Below are 17491 nucleotides of genomic sequence, written 5' to 3' on the forward strand. Positions count from 1 at the left end.
CAGCCGCTGCTGACTTGTAGTGCGAGTTGAGGCACTGGGATGGGTTTATCAGCCGCTGTGACTGATGTGCAGGTGAGGGCCACTGGAGGGTTTATCAGCCGCTGTGACTGGTGTGCGGGTGAGGGCACTGGGTGGGTTTATCAGCCGCTGTGACTGGTGTGCGGGTGAGACACTGGGTGGGTTTATCAGCCGCTGTGACTGGTGTGCGGGTGAGGACACTGGTGGGTTTATCAGCCGCTGTGACTGGTGTGCGGTGAGACACTGGGTGGGTTTATCAGCCGCTGTGACTGGTGTGCGGGTGAGACACTGGGTGGGTTTATCAGACTGCTGTGACTGGTGTGCGGGTGAGACACTGGGTGGGTTTATCAGCCGCTGTGACTGGTGTGCGGGTGAGCACTGGGTGGGTTTATCAGCCGCTGTGACTGGTGTGCGGGTGAGACACTGGGTGGGTTTATCAGCCGCTGTGACTGGTGTGCGGGTGAGACACTGGGTGGGTTTATCAGCCGCTGTGACTGTGAGCGGGTGAGGGCACTGGGTGGGTTTATCAGCGCTGTGACTGGTGTGCGGGTGAGGGCACTGGGTGGGTTTATCAGCGCTTGTGATGGTGTGCGGGTGAGACACCTGGGTGGGTTTATCAGCCGCTGTGACTGGTGTGCGGGTGAGGACACTGGGTGGGATTATCTGCCGCTGTGACTGGTGTGCGGGTGAGGGCACTGGGTGGGTTTATCAGCCGCTGTGACTGGTGTGCGGGTGAGGGCACTGGTGGGTTTATCAGCCGCTGTGACTGGTGTGCGGGTGAGGGCACTGGGTGGGTTTATCAGCCGCTGTGACTGGTGTGCGGGTGAGGGCACTGGGTGGGTTTATCAGCCGCTGTGACTGGTGTGCGGGTGAGGGCACTGGGTGGGTTATCAGCCGCTGTGACTGGTGTGCGGGTGAGACACTGGGTGGGTTTATCAGCCGCTGTGACTGGTGTGCGGGTGAGACACTGGGTGGGTTTATCAGCCGCTGTGACTGGTGTGCGGGTGAGACACTGGGTGGGTTTATCAGCCGCTGTGACTGGTGTGCGGGTGAGACACTGGGTGGGTTTATCAGCCGCTGTGACTGGTGTGCGGGTGAGGGGCACTGGGTGGGTTTATCAGCCGCTGTGACTGGTGTGCGGGTGAGGGCACTGGGTGGGTTTATCAGCCGCTGTGACTGGTGTGCGGGTGAGACACTGGGTGGGTTTATCAGCCGCTGTGACTGGTGTGCGGGTGAGACACTGGGTGGGTTTATCAGCCGCTGTGACTGGTGTGCGGGTGAGGCACTGGGTGGGTTTATCAGCCGCTGTGACTGGTGTGCGGGTGAGGGCATCTGGGTGGGTTTATCAGCCGCTGTGACTGGTGTGCGGGTGAGGGCACTGGGTGGGTTTATCAGCCGCTGTGACTGGTGTGCGGGTGAGACACTGGGTGGGTTTATCAGCCGCTGTGACTGGTGTGCGGGTGAGGACGCTGGGTGGGTTTATCAGCCGCTGTGACTGGTGTGCGGGTGAGGCACTGGGTGGGTTTATCAGCCGCTGTGACTGGTGTGCGGGTGAGGGCACTGGGTGGGTTTATCAGCCGCTGTGACTGGTGTGCGGGTGAGACACTGGGTGGGTTTATCAGCCGCTGTGACTGGTGTGCGGGTGAGACACTGGGTGGGTTTATCAGCCGCTGTGACTGGTGTGCGGGTGAGACACTGGGTGGGTTTATCAGCCGCTGTGACTGGTGTGCGGGTGAGACACTGGGTGGGTTTATCAGCCGCTGTGACTGGTGTGCGGGTGAGACACTGGGTGGGTTTATCAGCCGCTGTGACTGGTGTGCGGGTGAGGCACTGGGTGGGTTTATCAGCCGCTGTGACTGGTGTGCGGGTGAGACACTGGGTGGGTTTATCAGCCGCTGTGACTGGTGTGCGGGTGAGACACTGGGTGGGTTTATCAGCCGCTGTGACTGGTGTGCGGGTGAGACACTGGGTGGGTTTATCAGCCGCTGTGACTGGTGTGCGGGTGAGACACTGGGTGGGTTTATCAGCGCTGTGACTGGTGTGCGGGTGAGACACTGGGTGGGTTTATCAGCCGCTGTGACTGGTGTGCGGGTGAGGGCAGTGGGTGGGTTTATCAGCCGCTGTGACTGGTGTGCGGGTGAGGGCACGTGGGTGGGTTTATCAGCCGCTGTGACTGGTGTGCGGTGAGACACTGGGTGGGTTTATCAGCCGCTGTGACTGGTGTGCGGGTGAGACACTGGGTGGGTTTATCAGCCGCTGTGACTGGTGTGCGGGTGAGACACTGGGTGGGTTTATCAGCCGCTGTGACTGGTGTGCGGGTGAGACACTGGGTGGGTTTATCAGCCGCTGTGACTGGTGTGCGGGTGAGGGCAGTGGGTAGGTTTATCAGCCGCTGTGACTGGTGTGCGGGTGAGACACTGGGTGGGGTTTATCAGCCGCTGTGACTGGTGTGCGGGTGAGACACTGGGTGGGTTTATCAGCCGCTGTGACTGGTGTGCGGGTGAGACACTGGGTGGGTTTATCAGCCGCTGTGACTGGTGTGCGGGTGAGACACTGGGTGGGTTTATCAGCCGCTGTGACTGGTGTGCGGGTGAGGACACTGGGTGGGTTTATCAGCCGCTGTGACTGGTGTGCGGGTGAGACGCTGGGTGGGTTTATCAGCCGCTGTGACTGGTGTGCGGGTGAGGGCACTGGGTGGGTTTATTCAGCCGCTGTGACTGGTGTGCGGGTGAGGACAGCTGGGTGGGTTTATCAGCCGCTGTGACTGGTGTTGCGGGTGAGGACTCTGGGTGGGTTTATCAGCCGCTGTGACTGGTGTGCGGGTGAGACACTGGGTGGGTTTATCAGCCGCTGTGACTGGTGTGCGGGTGAGGGCAGTGGGTGGGTTTATCAGCCGCTGTGACTGGTGTGCGGGTGAGGCACTGGGTGGGTTTATCAGCCGCTGTGACTGGTGTGCGGGTGAGGACACTGGGTGGGTTTATCAGCCGCTGTGACTGGTGTGCGGGTGAGACACTGGGTGGGTTTATCAGCCGCTGTGACTGGTGTGCGGGTGAGGCACTGGGTGGGTTTATCAGCCGCTGTGACTGGTGTGCGGGTGAGACACTGGGTGGGTTTATCAGCCGCTGTGACTGGTGTGCGGGTGAGACACTGGGTGGGTATATCAGCCGCTGTGACTGGTGTGCGGGTGAGACACTGGGTGGGTTTATCAGCCGCTGTGACTGGTGTGCGGGTGAGGGCAGTGGGTGGGTTTATCAGCCGCTGTGACTGGTGTGCGGGTGAGACACTGGGCGGGTTTATCAGCCGCTGTGACTGGTGTGCGGGTGAGACACTGGGTGGGTTTATCAGCCGCTGTGACTGGTGTGCGGGTGAGACACTGGGTGGGTTTATCAGCCGCTGTGACTGGTGTGGCGGGTGAGACACTGGGTGGGTTTATCAGCCGCTGTGACTGGTGTGCGGGTGAGGGCAGTGGGTGGGTTTATCAGCCGCTGTGACTGGTGTGCGGGTGAGACACTGGGTGGGTTTATCAGCCGCTGTGACTGGTGTGCGGGTTAGACACTGGGTGGGTTTATCAGCCGCTGTGACTGGTGTGCGGGTGAGGGCACTGGGTGGGTTTATCAGCCGCTGTGACTGGTGTGCGGGTGAGACACTGGGTGGGTTTATCAGCCGCTGTGACTGGTGTGCGGGTGAGACACTGGGTGGGTTTATCAGCCGCTGTGACTGGTGTGCGGGTGAGACACTGGGTGGTTTATCAGCCGCTGTGACTGGTGTGCGGGTGAGGGCACTGGGTGGGTTTATCAGCCGCTGTGACTGGTGTGCGTGTGAGACACTGGGTGGGTTTATCAGCCGCTGTGACTGGTGTGCGTGAGACACTGGGTGGGTTTATCAGCCGCTGTGTCTGGTGTGCGGGTGAGACACTGGGTGGGTTTCTCAGCCGCTGTGACTGGTGTGCGGGTGAGGGCACTGGGTGGGTTTATCAGCCGCTGTGACTGGTGTGCGGGTGAGGGCACTGGGTGGGTTTATCAGCCGCTGTGACTGGTGTGCGGGTGAGGGCACTGGGTGGGTTTATCAGCCGCTGTGACTGGTGTGCGGGTGAGACACTGGGTGGGTTTATCAGCCGCTGTGACTGGTGTGCGGGTGAGACACTGGGTGGGTTTATCAGCCGCTGTGACTGGTGTGCGGGTGAGACACTGGGTGGGTTTATCAGCCGCTGTGACTGGTGTGCGGGTGAGACACTGGGTGGGTTTATCAGCCGCTGTGACTGGTGTGCGGGTGAGACACTGGTGGGTTTATCAGCCGCTGTGACTGGTGTGCGGGTGAGACACTGGGTGGGTTTATCAGCCGCTGTGACTGGTGTGCGGGTGAGACACTGGGTGGGTTTATCAGCCGCTGTGACTGGTGTGCGGGTGAGGGCACTGGGTGGGTTTATCAGCCGCTGTGACTGGTGTGCGGGTGAGACACTGGGTGGGTTTATCAGCCGCTGTGACTGGTGTGCGGGTGAGACACTGGGTGGGTTTATCAGCCGCTGTGACTGGTGTGCGGGTGAGGGCACTGGGTGGGTTTATCAGCCGCTGTGACTGGTGTGCGGGTGAGGGCAGTGGGTGGGTTTATCAGCCGCTGTGACTGGTGTGCGGGTGAGACACTGGGTGGGTTTATCAGCCGCTGTGACTGGTGTGCGGTGAGGGCACAGGGTGGGATTATCAGCCGCTGTGACTGGTGTGCGGGTGAGGACACTGGGTGGGTTTATCAGCCGCTGTGACTGGTGTGCGGGTGAGGACACTGGGTGGGATTATCAGCCGCTGTGACTGGTGTGCGGGTGAGGGCACTGGGTGGGTTTATCAGCCGCTGTGACTGGTGTGCGGGTGAGACACTGGGTGGGTTTATCAGCCGCTGTGACTGGTGTGCGGGTGAGGGCACTGGGTGGGTTATCAGCCGCTGTGACTGGTGTGCGGGTGAGACACTGGTGGGTTTATCAGCCGCTGTGACTGGTGTGTGCGTGAGGGCACTGGGTGGGTTTATCAGCCGCTGTGACTGGTGTGCGGGTGAGACACTGGGTGGGTTTATCAGCCGCTGTGACTGGTGTGCGGGTGAGACACTGGGTGGGTTTATCAGCCGCTGTGACTGGTGTGCGGGTGAGACACTGGGTGGGTTTATCAGCCGCTGTGACTGGTGTGCGGGTGAGGGCACTGGGTGGGTTTATCAGCCGCTGTGACTGGTGTGCGGGTGAGACACTGGGTGGGTTTATCAGCCGCTGTGACTGGTGTGCGGGTGAGACACTGGGTGGGTTATCAGCCGCTGTGACTGGTGTGCGGGTGAGACACTGGGTGGGTTTATCAGCCGCTGTGACTGGTGTGCGGGTGAGGACACTGGGTGGGTTTATCAGCCGCTGTGACTGGTGTGCGGGTGAGACACTGGGTTGGTTTATCAGCCGCTGTGACTGGTGTGCGGGTGAGGACACGGGTGGGTTTATCAGCCGCTGTGACTGGTGTGCGGGTGAGGGCACTGGGTGGGTTTATCAGCCGCTGTGACTGGTGTGCGGGTGAGGGCAGTGGGTGGGTTTATCAGCCGCTGTGACTGGTGTGCGGGTGAGACACTGGGTGGGTTTATCAGCCGCTGTGACTGGTGTGCGGGTGAGGGCACTGGGTGGGTTTATCAGCCGCTGTGACTGGTGTGCGGGTGAGGGCACTGGGTGGGTTTATCAGCCGCTGTGACTGGTGTGCGGGTGAGGGCACTGGGTGGGTTTATCAGCCGCTGTGACTGGTGTGCGGGTGAGGGCACTGGGTGGGTTTATCAGCCGCTGTGACTGGTGTGCGGGTGAGACACTGGCTGGGTTTATCAGCCGCTGTGACTGGTGTGCGGGTGAGGCACTGGGTGGGTTTATCAGCCGCTGTGACTGGTGTGCGGGTGAGACACTGGGTGGGTTTATCAGCCGCTGTGACTGGTGTGCGGGTGAGGACGCTGGGTGGGTTTATCAGCCGCTGTGACTGGTGTGCGGGTGAGACACTGGGTGGGTTTATCAGCCGCTGTGACTGGTGTGCGGGTGAGACACTGGTGGGTTTATCAGCCGCTGTGACTGGTGTGCGGGTGAGACACTGGGTGGGTTTATCAGCCGCTGTGACTGGTGTGCGGGTGAGGGCAGTGGGTGGGTTTATCAGCCGCTGTGACTGGTGTGCGGGTGAGACACTGGGTGGGTTTATCAGCCGCTGTGACTGGTGTGCGGGTGAGACACTGGGTGGGTTTATCAGCCGCTGTGACTGGTGTGCGGGTGAGGGCACTGGGTGGGTTTATCAGCCGCTGTGACTGGTGTGCGGGTGAGACACTGGGTGGGTTTATCAGCCGCTGTGACTGGTGTGCGGGTGAGACACTGGGTGGGTTTATCAGCCGCTGTGACTGGTGTGCGGGTGAGACACTGGGTGGGTTTATCAGCCGCTGTGACTGGTGTGCGGGTGAGACACTGGGTGGGTTTATCAGCCGCTGTGACTGGTGTGCGGGTGAGACACTGGGTGGGTTTATCAGCCGCTGTGACTGGTGTGCGGGTGAGGGCACTGGGTGGGTTTATCAGCCGCTGTGACTGGTGTGCGGGTGAGGGCACTGGGTGGGTTTATCAGCCGCTGTGACTGGTGTGCGGGTGAGACACTGGGTGGGTTTATCAGCCGCTGTGACTGGTGTGCGGGTGAGACACTGGGTGGGTTTATCAGCCGCTGTGACTGGTGTGCGGGTGAGGGCACTGGGTGGGTTTATCAGCCGCTGTGACTGGTGTGCGGGTGAGACACTGGGTGGGTTTATCAGCCGCTGTGACTGGTGTGCGGGTGAGACACTGGGTGGGTTTATCAGCCGCTGTGACTGGTGTGCGGGTGAGGGCAGTGGGTGGGTTTATCAGCCGCTGTGACTGGTGTGCGGGTGAGACACTGGGTGGGTTTATCAGCCGCTGTGACTGGTGTGCGGGTGAGACACTGGGTGGGTTTATCAGCCGCTGTGACTGGTGTGCGGGTGAGGGCAGTGGGTGGGTTTATCAGCCGCTGTGACTGGTGTGCGGGTGAGACACAGGGTGGGTTTATCAGCCGCTGTGACTGGTGTGCGGGTGAGACACTGGGTGGGTTTATCAGCCGCTGTGACTGGTGTGCGGGTGAGGGCACAGGGTGGGATTATCAGCCGCTGTGACTGGTGTGCGGGTGAGACACTGGGTGGGTTTATCAGCCGCTGTGACTGGTGTGCGGGTGAGACACTGGGTGGGATTATCAGCCGCTGTGACTGGTGTGCGGGTGAGGGCAGTGGGTGGGTTTATCAGCCGCTGTGACTGGTGTGCGGGTGAGGGCACTGGGTGGGTTTATCAGCCGCTGTGACTGGTGTGCGGGTGAGACACTGGGTGGGTTTATCAGCCGCTGTGACTGGTGTGCGGGTGAGACACTGGGTGGGATTATCAGCCGCTGTGACTGGTGTGCGGGTGAGGGCACTGGGTGGGTTTATCAGCCGCTGTGACTGGTGTGCGGGTGAGACACTGGGTGGGTTTATCAGCCGCTGTGACTGGTGTGCGGGTGAGACACTGGGTGGGTTTATCAGCCGCTGTGACTGGTGTGCGGGTGAGGGCACTGGGTGGGTTTATCAGCCGCTGTGACTGGTGTGCGGGTGAGACACTGGGTGGGTTTATCAGCCGCTGTGACTGGTGTGCGGGTGAGGGCAGTGGGTGGGTTTATCAGCCGCTGTGACTGGTGTGCGGGTGAGACACTGGGTGGGTTTATCAGCCGCTGTGACTGGTGTGCGGGTGAGGGCACAGGGTGGGATTATCAGCCGCTGTGACTGGTGTGCGGGTGAGACACTGGGTGGGTTTATCAGCCGCTGTGACTGGTGTGCGGGTGAGGGCAGTGGGTGGGTTTATCAGCCGCTGTGACTGGTGTGCGGGTGAGGGCACTGGGTGGGTTTATCAGCCGCTGTGACTGGTGTGCGGGTGAGACACTGGGTGGGTTTATCAGCCGCTGTGACTGGTGTGCGGGTGAGGACACTGGGTGGGATTATCAGCCGCTGTGACTGGTGTGCGGGTGAGACACTGGGTGGGTTTATCAGCCGCTGTGACTGGTGTGCGGGTGAGACACTGGGTGGGATTATCAGCCGCTGTGACTGGTGTGCGGGTGAGGGCACTGGGTGGGTTTATCAGCCGCTGTGACTGGTGTGCGGGTGAGACACTGGGTGGGTTTATCAGCCGCTGTGACTGGTGTGCGGGTGAGACACTGGGTGGGTTTATCAGCCGCTGTGACTGGTGTGCGGGTGAGACACTGGGTGGGTTTATCAGCCGCTGTGACTGGTGTGCGGGTGAGGGCAGTGGGTGGGTTTATCAGCCGCTGTGACTGGTGTGCGGGTGAGGGCAGTGGGTGGGTTTATCAGCCGCTGTGACTGGTGTGCGGGTGAGGGCAGTGGGTGGGTTTATCAGCCGCTGTGACTGGTGTGCGGGTGAGACACTGGGTGGGTTTATCAGCCGCTGTGACTGGTGTGCGGGTGAGGACACTGGGTGGGTTTATCAGCCGCTGTGACTGGTGTGCGGGTGAGACACTGGGTGGGTTTATCAGCCGCTGTGACTGGTGTGCGGGTGAGACACTGGGTGGGTTTATCAGCCGCTGTGACTGGTGTGCGGGTGAGACACTGGGTGGGTTTATCAGCCGCTGTGACTGGTGTGCGGGTGAGACACTGGGTGGGTTTATCAGCCGCTGTGACTGGTGTGCGGGTGAGACACTGGGTGGGTTTATCAGCCGCTGTGACTGGTGTGCGGGTGAGACACTGGGTGGGTTTATCAGCCGCTGTGACTGGTGTGTGCGTGAGGGCACTGGGTGGGAGGGCTGGTAGCTGTTGCAGAGTAACAAGGAAGGCAAGAGTGACATCGGCTGGCATGGCTGGCATGCACCCGCTGGGCTGAATGGTCTGCATCGCTCTCACTATTCAGTGACCATGGCACTGGAACTTCACCGAACGCTGGCTGTCCCCAGCAAGATGGCGGACCTCCCTCGAGTGTGGGAAACAGAGAGGTAATAAGGAGAGGGAACACCTTCTCCTCTGCCCGGAGGGTGGGCAATCAGTGGTCACCCATTCACAATCTCAAGGGAATTGGGGGGGCAGCGGGTGGGACCTTGGAGGAGGCTGAGGGGGGAACTTAATAGTGGGGTATGACATCATGAGAGGCATTGTGAGAAATTATCTGCCCCAGCAGGGACATCACGGTTCAAGAAGATCGGAGGAAAACACTTCTCCCTGGGTGTGGGGTGTGTTGGAAAGAACTCCCAGAGAGGGCAGAGGGTAAACAGACATTTCCAGACCAACATTTGAAATGCCAGGGCACAGAAAGCTACAGATCAGGCAGTGGAAAAAGGGTTTAGCAGATCTGGGTGCCTGATCGTCAACATCGATATGGTGTTCAACTCTACAGTGGTATCAGTTGCGGAACACAGCCCACCTTGTCTGTCTCGAACTATTAATCTGCTAGTCCATCAGACTGCAGCACAGCCAGGAGAATCTAGACCGCTGTTCCCAACGAGGTGGAGAAGACGCACAGCGGATTACGGATAATCAGGGTAGCCACGTATTTGGCAGAACTTGTAAAGAACAGAAACTAATCGAGAAACTGGCTGGGGTTGCCTTGGCCGGAGCAGGAGACTGTCGCCGAACAGTTACGAACTGGCGTCAGTCGCGTGCACTTGTGTGGCTATCAGATGTGACACTATGCTGACAGCAAGCAGTTTTTAATTAGCATCAGTGGCGAGTGCTACTGCCGGAAAAACTGTGATTTTTGTCACCCCGTTAGTTTGCGGGAATTAAGCAGCCAGACCATTCAGAACTGCTTTGCTGACTGTGGTTTCAAGCATTCAGGCTTGGAGAACCCTGAAACAGCCCCCAGAGTGAAAACAAAAAGATTTCACCAAGTTAGGACCTACGGAAAATTTGAAGGTGTCGGCAATCATCTTGAATGTTACAATGAGAATAAAGATTTGGAGGACATAGTCATCAAAAGCACTGTGTGAAGGCAGTCAATTCTCTGCACAAAACTGGGTGAGTTCCTCGATCCATAACTATCAGGAACCAGTACAGTTTTACAGTACGGCTGTCTACTGCTAGCGTTTTAATTTATCCTGTATTTTATTTAAATACATAATTCTTCAATTAAACAGTGGTTTGTCTTTTTTCACACTTCTAACTGCCCCCATGAAACATCAGCTAATTGGGGCAATGTGTCCCCTTTAACAGGAATCCACCACACAGGCATCAGCACTTATCAGATCTGAGGGGAACGCTGTGCTCTCCAAAGACCAACAACAGGGTATCGGGCAGAAAGGCCACTTTAGGGGGCTGCGGGCTCTTTGACACTTGGAGGGAGAGCGGCCGAACCTCATGGCACCTTCAGACAGCGAGGCCCCCCCCCCCCCACACACACACACTGCGGTCGGGCACCTTGAAGAAGTCCCTCAGCTGCGGGCTGTTAGAGAGGGCCGGGATGTCGACCGTGAACTGCAGCAGCTCCTCGGCGCATCGGCGACGATCTTCGATGACCGCGGCGTCAAAGCGCCCTGTGACGGGACACAGACATACCGAACGATCAGCCTGGCCCAGTGTCAAGAGATCAGTCCCTCCCACACTCAGCCAGCCCTACACCCATAACACCACAAGACACAGGAGCAGATTAGGCCATTCAGCCCATCAAGTCTGCTGTGCCATTCTGTCCAGACTGATTTACTATCCCTCTCAACCCCATTCTCCTGCTTTCTCCCCATAAACTGACATCCTGCCTACATAATCAAAAGCCCACAAAGCTCTCCTTTAAATACACCCAATGACAGTCGTCCATGGCAACGAATTCCACAGATTCACTACCCTCTGGCTAAGGAAATTCCACCTCATCTCTGTTCTAAAGCAACGTTCTTGTAGTCTGAGGTTGTGTCCACTAGTCCTAGACTCCCCCACTATAGGAAACATCCTCTCCACATCCACTCTATCTGTGTCCTCTGGTCCTAGACTCCTCCACTATAGGAAACATCCTCTCCACATCCACTCTATCTGTGTCCTCTGGTCCTAGACTCCCCCACTACAGGAAACATCCTCTCCACATCCACTCTATATGTGTCCTCTGGTCCCAGACTCCCCCACTATAGGAAACATCCTCTCCACATCCACTCTATCTGTGTCCTCTGGTCCCAGACTCCCCCACAATAGGAAACATCCTCTCCACATCCACTCTATCTGTGTCCTCTGGTCCCAAACTGCCCCACTATAGGAAACATCCTCTCCACTTCCACTCTATCTGTGTCCTCTGGTCCTAGACTCCCCCACTATAGGAAACATCTTCTCCACATCCACTCTATCTGTGTCCTCTGGTCCTAGACTCCTCCACTATAGGAAACATCCTCTCCACATCCACTCTATCTGTGTCCTCTGGTCCTAGACTCCTCCACTATAGGAAACATCCTCTCCACTTCCACTATCTGTGTCCTCTGGTCCTAGACTCCCCCACTACAGGAAACATCCTCTCCACATCCACTCTATCTGTGTCCTCTGGTCCTAGACTCCCCCACTACAGGAAACATCCTCTCCACATCCACTCTATCTGTGTCCTCTGGTCCTAGACTCCCCCACTATAGGAAACATCCTCTCCACATCCACTCTATCTGTGTCCTCTGGTCCTAGACTCCCCCACTATAGGAAACATCCTCTCCACATCCACTCTATCTGTGTCCTCTGGTCCTAGACTCCCCCACTACAGGAAACATCCTCTCCACATCCACTCTATCTGTGTCCTCTGGTCCCAGACTCCCCACTATAGGAAACATCCTCCCCACATCCACTCTATGTGTGTCCTCTGGTCCTAGACTCCCCCACTATAGAAAACATCATCTCCACATCCACTCTATCTGTGTTCTCTGGTCCTAGACTCCCCCACTATAGGAAACATCCTCTCCACATCCACTCTATCTGTGTCCTCTGGTCCTAGACTCCCCCACTATAGGAAACATCCTCTCCACATCCACTCTATCTGTGTCCTCTGGTCCTAGACTCCCCCACTATAGGAAACATCCTCTCCACATCCACTCTATCTGTGTCCTCTGGTCCTAGACTCCCCCACTATAGGAAACATCCTCTCCACATCCACTCTATCTGTGTCCTCTGGTCCTAGACTCCCCCACTATAGGAAACATCCTCTCCACATCCACTCTATCTGTGTCCTCTGGTCCTAGACTCCCCCACTACAGGAAACATCCTCTCCACATCCACTCTATCTGTGTCCTCTGGTCCTAGACTCCCCCACTACAGGAAACATCCTCTCCACATCCACTCTATCTGTGTCCTCTGGTCCCAGACTCCCCACTATAGGAAACATCCTCTCCACTTCCACTCTATCTGCTGCACTCTCCTCCTCCATCGCTCCAAAGTGAACAGCGGCCCCTGCCTGAAGTCTCGCTTGCCCTTCATTTTGGGATGCAGCGCAGAAAAGGCTCTTCAAGCCCACCTCGCCAAATCGCAGGGCAGTTTACAGTGACTAATCACCCATGCACACACACAAACCAGCCGGAATTCAACTCCTCTCACTGATGCCCTGACCTCAGTAACCTCGTTCATGCAAGCATTCGTTTAAATAATTCATTCTGGGTTTTATGTGTAGATCCGCGAGTTGCAAACGGTAACACACTAATACATGCCTGCACTGCTGAAAGAAAGCACACAGTTAGACTTCCATGTGATTAATATTTTGAAGTGTAAAGGGGGTTTCTTTTTTTCCCTTTGTTACTGTTGGGAAAGGGTTTCCTTTTGTTAACTAGCAGGAATGCTAATTTACTGATAACGAGAATGGTATTCCTTTGTAAACCAAATGGGGATTAATGTTCTTTCTTCTGAGTCTGTAAGCTTTTGTTGACGGGCTTTTGGGCAGATCGGCGCGAGGGGGTCGAGAGAGAGGACGCAATGCTCTAAGCTGGGCGAGGATCGGACCCCAAAGGGGGGTCCGAGGCCGGGAGATTCTCCGAGGAGGGGGGGGGGGGATGAAGCTAGATGTGCTTGGTTGACCATTCGGAGGGTCCTGAGCTGTTTGGAGAGTCGAGGAGTTCGGAGGGGATTAAATGGTGGCCAGAAGACTTCAGAAATTGAGCTCCAGCGGTTGTGCACGAAGTGGTTTGGACTTTGATAAGTTTGGTGCCTTGTCTTTAGTTCTTTTCTCTTCATATATACTGTATCGTTATTAATCACTTAGTTATAGTAACCTTTATAAATTGTACTCATTTAATCGCATATGGTGTACTGTCTGGTTTTGGGCGAGGCGGGGACATCACACAGCATCCACACCAGCTGATTACCCAGTTTGGCGGGGCCGAAGGCTGCTCCCCCTAGACGAGAACGAGCTGAGCGAGCCTGAGGCGACCCAGGGGGTTACATTGTGGGGTGCTCGTCCGGGATTGATTTCTGTGGAAGCTGTGTGATCACCCTCTTTAAGCAGCGAAGAGCTGGTGTGCCTTTGTGGGTGTGCGATTGCTGGTTATCGCTGCGTGTGTGTTGGGTGGGGTGGTTGCTGTTGGTAGCAATTGTCATTGTTCGAGTTCCGACTAGTGCTGACGAAATGGTGGTGGGACCATGGGTTGTCCGTACTGTTTGGAGAGTGAGGAGTGACAGGTTGGGATGTTTCAGCAGTGGTGAGCTCCGCCCGGTTGTTGGAATAATGTCCAGCCCTAAAGGGGCGGAGGTGTGGGCGGAGCGGACCTCTCAGTTGTTGGGTGAGTGGCAGTGCTTGGCTGAGGAAAAGCGACAGGGACTGGTTACTGGTGACTTTGTTAGAACTGTCGGGCGCAATTACCTCGAAGTGACCGCTGCCAGTTCTGGGAAAGTGTGGGAAAATGCATGTGGTTCGACTGGAAGTCAAATGCCGCAGCTGGGGGGCTTATTATATCTGTGGCAGGAGATTGGTGGGAAGTTTTTAGGGTATCCCTTTTTGCCTAGGGGGGCAGATAAATTGCTTGTGGTGCCAAGGGGATCTGTCAAGGGGATCAGTTGTTCCGTTGATTCGAGAGGTGTCGGGAAACTTAGAGGAAGCCCAGTGGGGGAACGGCTTGGGGTCTCTGGGGGAGCACGTTCCCAGCAATGTACCAAGGAACTCCCGAAAGGAGCAGACCCTATTCCTGAAGGCTTAGAGGGGCCATGCGCACAGGTGTTGTTACGGATGGATGGAAGTCAAGTTAAAGCCATCCTCGGCACCGGTGAAGTTGCTGTACAGTTTGTTTCATAACCGTTATTGGAAGCATTTACCCTTGACAACATTGAGGACACTGGAGATTCGGGGTACCAGTGCCGGTGATTATCCAGACAATGGTTGTTGGTCAGTGAAAATGGAGTTCTTAGAGGCAAATGTGGAGGAGACTGAGGTTCATGAATCGTTAATGCTGATGTGTCCGGACCCTGTTGAGACGGGCAGCGTTTCCGTTCTAGAGAGAACCAAAATCCTGCTGGTGCGCTTGGGAGCATGCCCGGAGGAGGCGGGTGAGCGCTGTTTGGAGGCATTGTCGATGCACCCAGGGTTTCGAGCTGCTTGTGCGGACGTGTGTAGCAGCATTGGGCTGATACCGAATTCAAACAAGAGCCAGTGGTGGTACGGCCTGGGGGAGTATCCTCTGGGGAAGTGAGACCCTCTTCGTGGACGCTGCGAAATACCACAAGGGAGGGGAGTTGACTGCTGAAGACACCTCGGAGAGAGAGAGGTTGCGGCGACTGGCCCCTGAAGCCGTGGAAGACGTAGGCAGCGTGTGTGTGGATTATATTGCGTTGAAGAGGCGCACTGTCAGTGACCAGAATACGGCCCTGAGGGCCAGAGAGGCGATGGCCTGTCTGAGTGGTGCGATGTGGTTTAAAGTGCTGGATCTGAGGAGTGGATGTTGCCAGATCCCGATGAGTGGGGCCGACAAGGAGAAGACGGCCGTTATAAATTCCCTAGGAGTCTTCGGGTCCGAAAAGATGCCACAGGGCATATCTGGAGCCCTTGCAACCTTCCTGCGGGGCAGGTGGAAGACCATAGGGGATGTGGAGGCGTTTGGAGTTTTGGTGTATGTGGATGATCTCTTGGTATTTGGATTTGCCTCAGGAGAATATGAAGTGAGGTCGTTGCAGGAGCAGCTGAGAACTACCGAGTTAAAGTGTTTTCGGGACACGTGCCAGGGCTGGCGAAGGTCGCAGCTTGTGAGTGACTGTCTCTACGGAATCAAGTTTGAAATGAAGACGGAGAGACTGGAGAAAGTGATCTGGAACCATTCGGAAGACTTACAAGTTGGAGAGAATGAAGAAAGTTGTCTGACTGAGGATAATAGCAAACTGAGAACCCGGAGAGGGGAGTTTGCGGAGGTGAAGAAATTACAGACGAATCTCAGAAGAGAGAAGCGGAAGCTTGAAGGGAACCTGAAGATGACCATCGACAGTTCAAATGAAGTGCAAAACCTGAAAGTTGATCTGGAAGAAGTCATGAGGAAGAAAAAGCTGGAGAGAAGTGCAGTGAATACTGAACAGGAGGCTGAAGAGACTGCGGGAGCAGTGCAGGCCACGTGTTTCCGTTTGGAGAAGATCAAACAGCAGCTACTGATCACAGGAATGAGGAAGAATACAGATTCGATGGATGATGTGCTGGATGTGTGGTACATGCTGCCTTTTGCTGACTTTCCCTCGATTGAGGAAGAGACCATTGGCCCTTCTCCCACTGAGTCAGGTGTAGCGGGGAGGGTTAGCTGTGTGCAGTGTGGGGCATGAGTGAGAGGTTGAGAGAGGAGTTGGTAGTGGGCCCAAGGTATCCCCAGTTGTGTCCAAGCCTGAAGGGTTTAGGTGAGGGGGTACAGAGGCCTCAGAAGGGTTAGGGAACTCCCAGATAGTTGGCCTAAGTAGTGCCTGAGGAACAGGGTGTGAGGGTTACTGTGTGGGGAGGAGATGTCACTGTTTGTGCTTGGGTTACGGTGTGTTGGCAGGAAAGGTGGCGAGTTATTTAGTAGTCATGAGGACATGAATTTTATTTGGTGGAGGAAGTGTGTAAAGGGGGTTTCTTTTTTTCTCTTTGTTACTGTTGGGAAAGGGTTTCCTTTTGTTAACTAGCAGGAATGCTAATTTACTGATAACAAGAATGGGGGTATTCCTTTGTAAACCAAATGGGGATTAATGTTCTTTCTTCTGAGTCTGTAAGCTTTTGTTGACGGGCTTTTGGGCAGATCGGCGCGAGGGGGTCGAGAGAGAGGACGCAATGCTCTAAGCTGGGCAAGGATCGGACCCCAAAGGGGGGTCCGAGGCCGGGAGATTCTCCAAGGGGGGGGGGGGATGAAGCTAGATGTGCTTGGTTGACCACTCGGAGGGTCCTGAGCTGTTTGGAGAGTCGAGGAGTTCGGAGGGTCCTGAGCTGCGAGTCGAGGAGTTCGGAGGGGATCGAATGGTGGCCAGAAGACTTCAGTAATTGAGCTCCAACGGTTGTGCACGAAGTGGTTTGGACTTTGATAAGTTTGGCGCCTTTTCTTTATTTTTTTCTTCATATATACTGTATCGTAATTAATCACTTAGTTATAGAAACCTTTATAAATTGTACTCATTTAATCGCATATGGTGTACTGTCTGTTTTTGGGCGAGGCGGGGACATCACACAGCATCCACACCAGCTGATTACCCAGTTTGGCGGGACCGAAGGCTGCTCCCCCTAGACAAGAACGAGCTGAGCGAGCCTGAGGCGACCCAGGGAGTTACAGAAGCTAATAGTAATAGTGTTACAGTAAACACAATATTTCTGCGGTGCCTTAGCACCCTCTCTAATCCAGGCAGCATCCTGGTGAATCTCATCTGCACCCTCTCTAATCCAGGCAACATCCTAGTGAATCTCCTCTGCACCCTCTCTAATCCAGACAGCATCCTGGTGAATCTCCTCTGTACCCTCTCTAATCCAGACAGCATCATGGTGAATCTCCTCTGCAACCTCTCTAATCCAGACAGCATCCTAGTGAATCTCCTCTGCACCCTCCCTAATCCAGCCAGCATCCTGGTGAATCTCCTCTGCACCCTCTCTAATCCAGACAGCATCCTGATGAATCTCCTCTGCACCCTCTCTAATCCAGTCAGCATCATGGTGAATCTCCTCTGCACCCTCTCTAATCCAGGCAGCATCCTGGTGAATCTCCTCTGCACTCTCTCTAATCCAGGCAGCATCCTGGTGAATCTCCTCTGCACCCTCTCTAATCCAGGCAGCATCCTGGTGAGTCTCCTCTGCACCCTCTCTAATCCAGGCAGCATCCTGGTGAGTCTCCTCTACACCCTCTCTAATCCAGACAGCATCCTGGTGAATCTCCTCTGCACCCTCTCTAATCCAGACAGCATCCTGCTGAATCTCCTCTGCACCCTCTCTAATCCAGACAGCATCCTGGTAAAACTCCTCTGCACCCTCTCTAATCCAGACAGAATCCTGGTGAATCTCCTCTGCACCCTGTCTAATCCAGACAGCATCCTG

At 56.0% G+C, this 17491-nt stretch overlaps 1 protein-coding gene across 2 annotated transcripts in view; it reads right to left on the reverse strand.

Annotated features, from left to right (window-relative positions):
* Window positions 1-6072: 6072 nt before the first annotated feature.
* The window catches only part of LOC132387766 (sorting nexin-15-like), a 29136-nt gene continuing 17717 nt past the window's right edge, over window positions 6073-17491 (reverse strand). For both annotated transcript variants that reach the window (XM_059960127.1, XM_059960126.1), the window contains one exon: window positions 6073-10562. In XM_059960127.1, the coding sequence (XP_059816110.1) occupies window positions 10396-10562 (167 nt within the window). In that variant the 3' untranslated portion in view covers window positions 6073-10395. The remainder of the gene's footprint in view (window positions 10563-17491) is intronic.

Source organism: Hypanus sabinus, unplaced genomic scaffold, assembly GCF_030144855.1.
Source record: "Hypanus sabinus isolate sHypSab1 unplaced genomic scaffold, sHypSab1.hap1 scaffold_2196, whole genome shotgun sequence".
Taxonomy (NCBI): domain Eukaryota; kingdom Metazoa; phylum Chordata; class Chondrichthyes; order Myliobatiformes; family Dasyatidae; genus Hypanus; species Hypanus sabinus.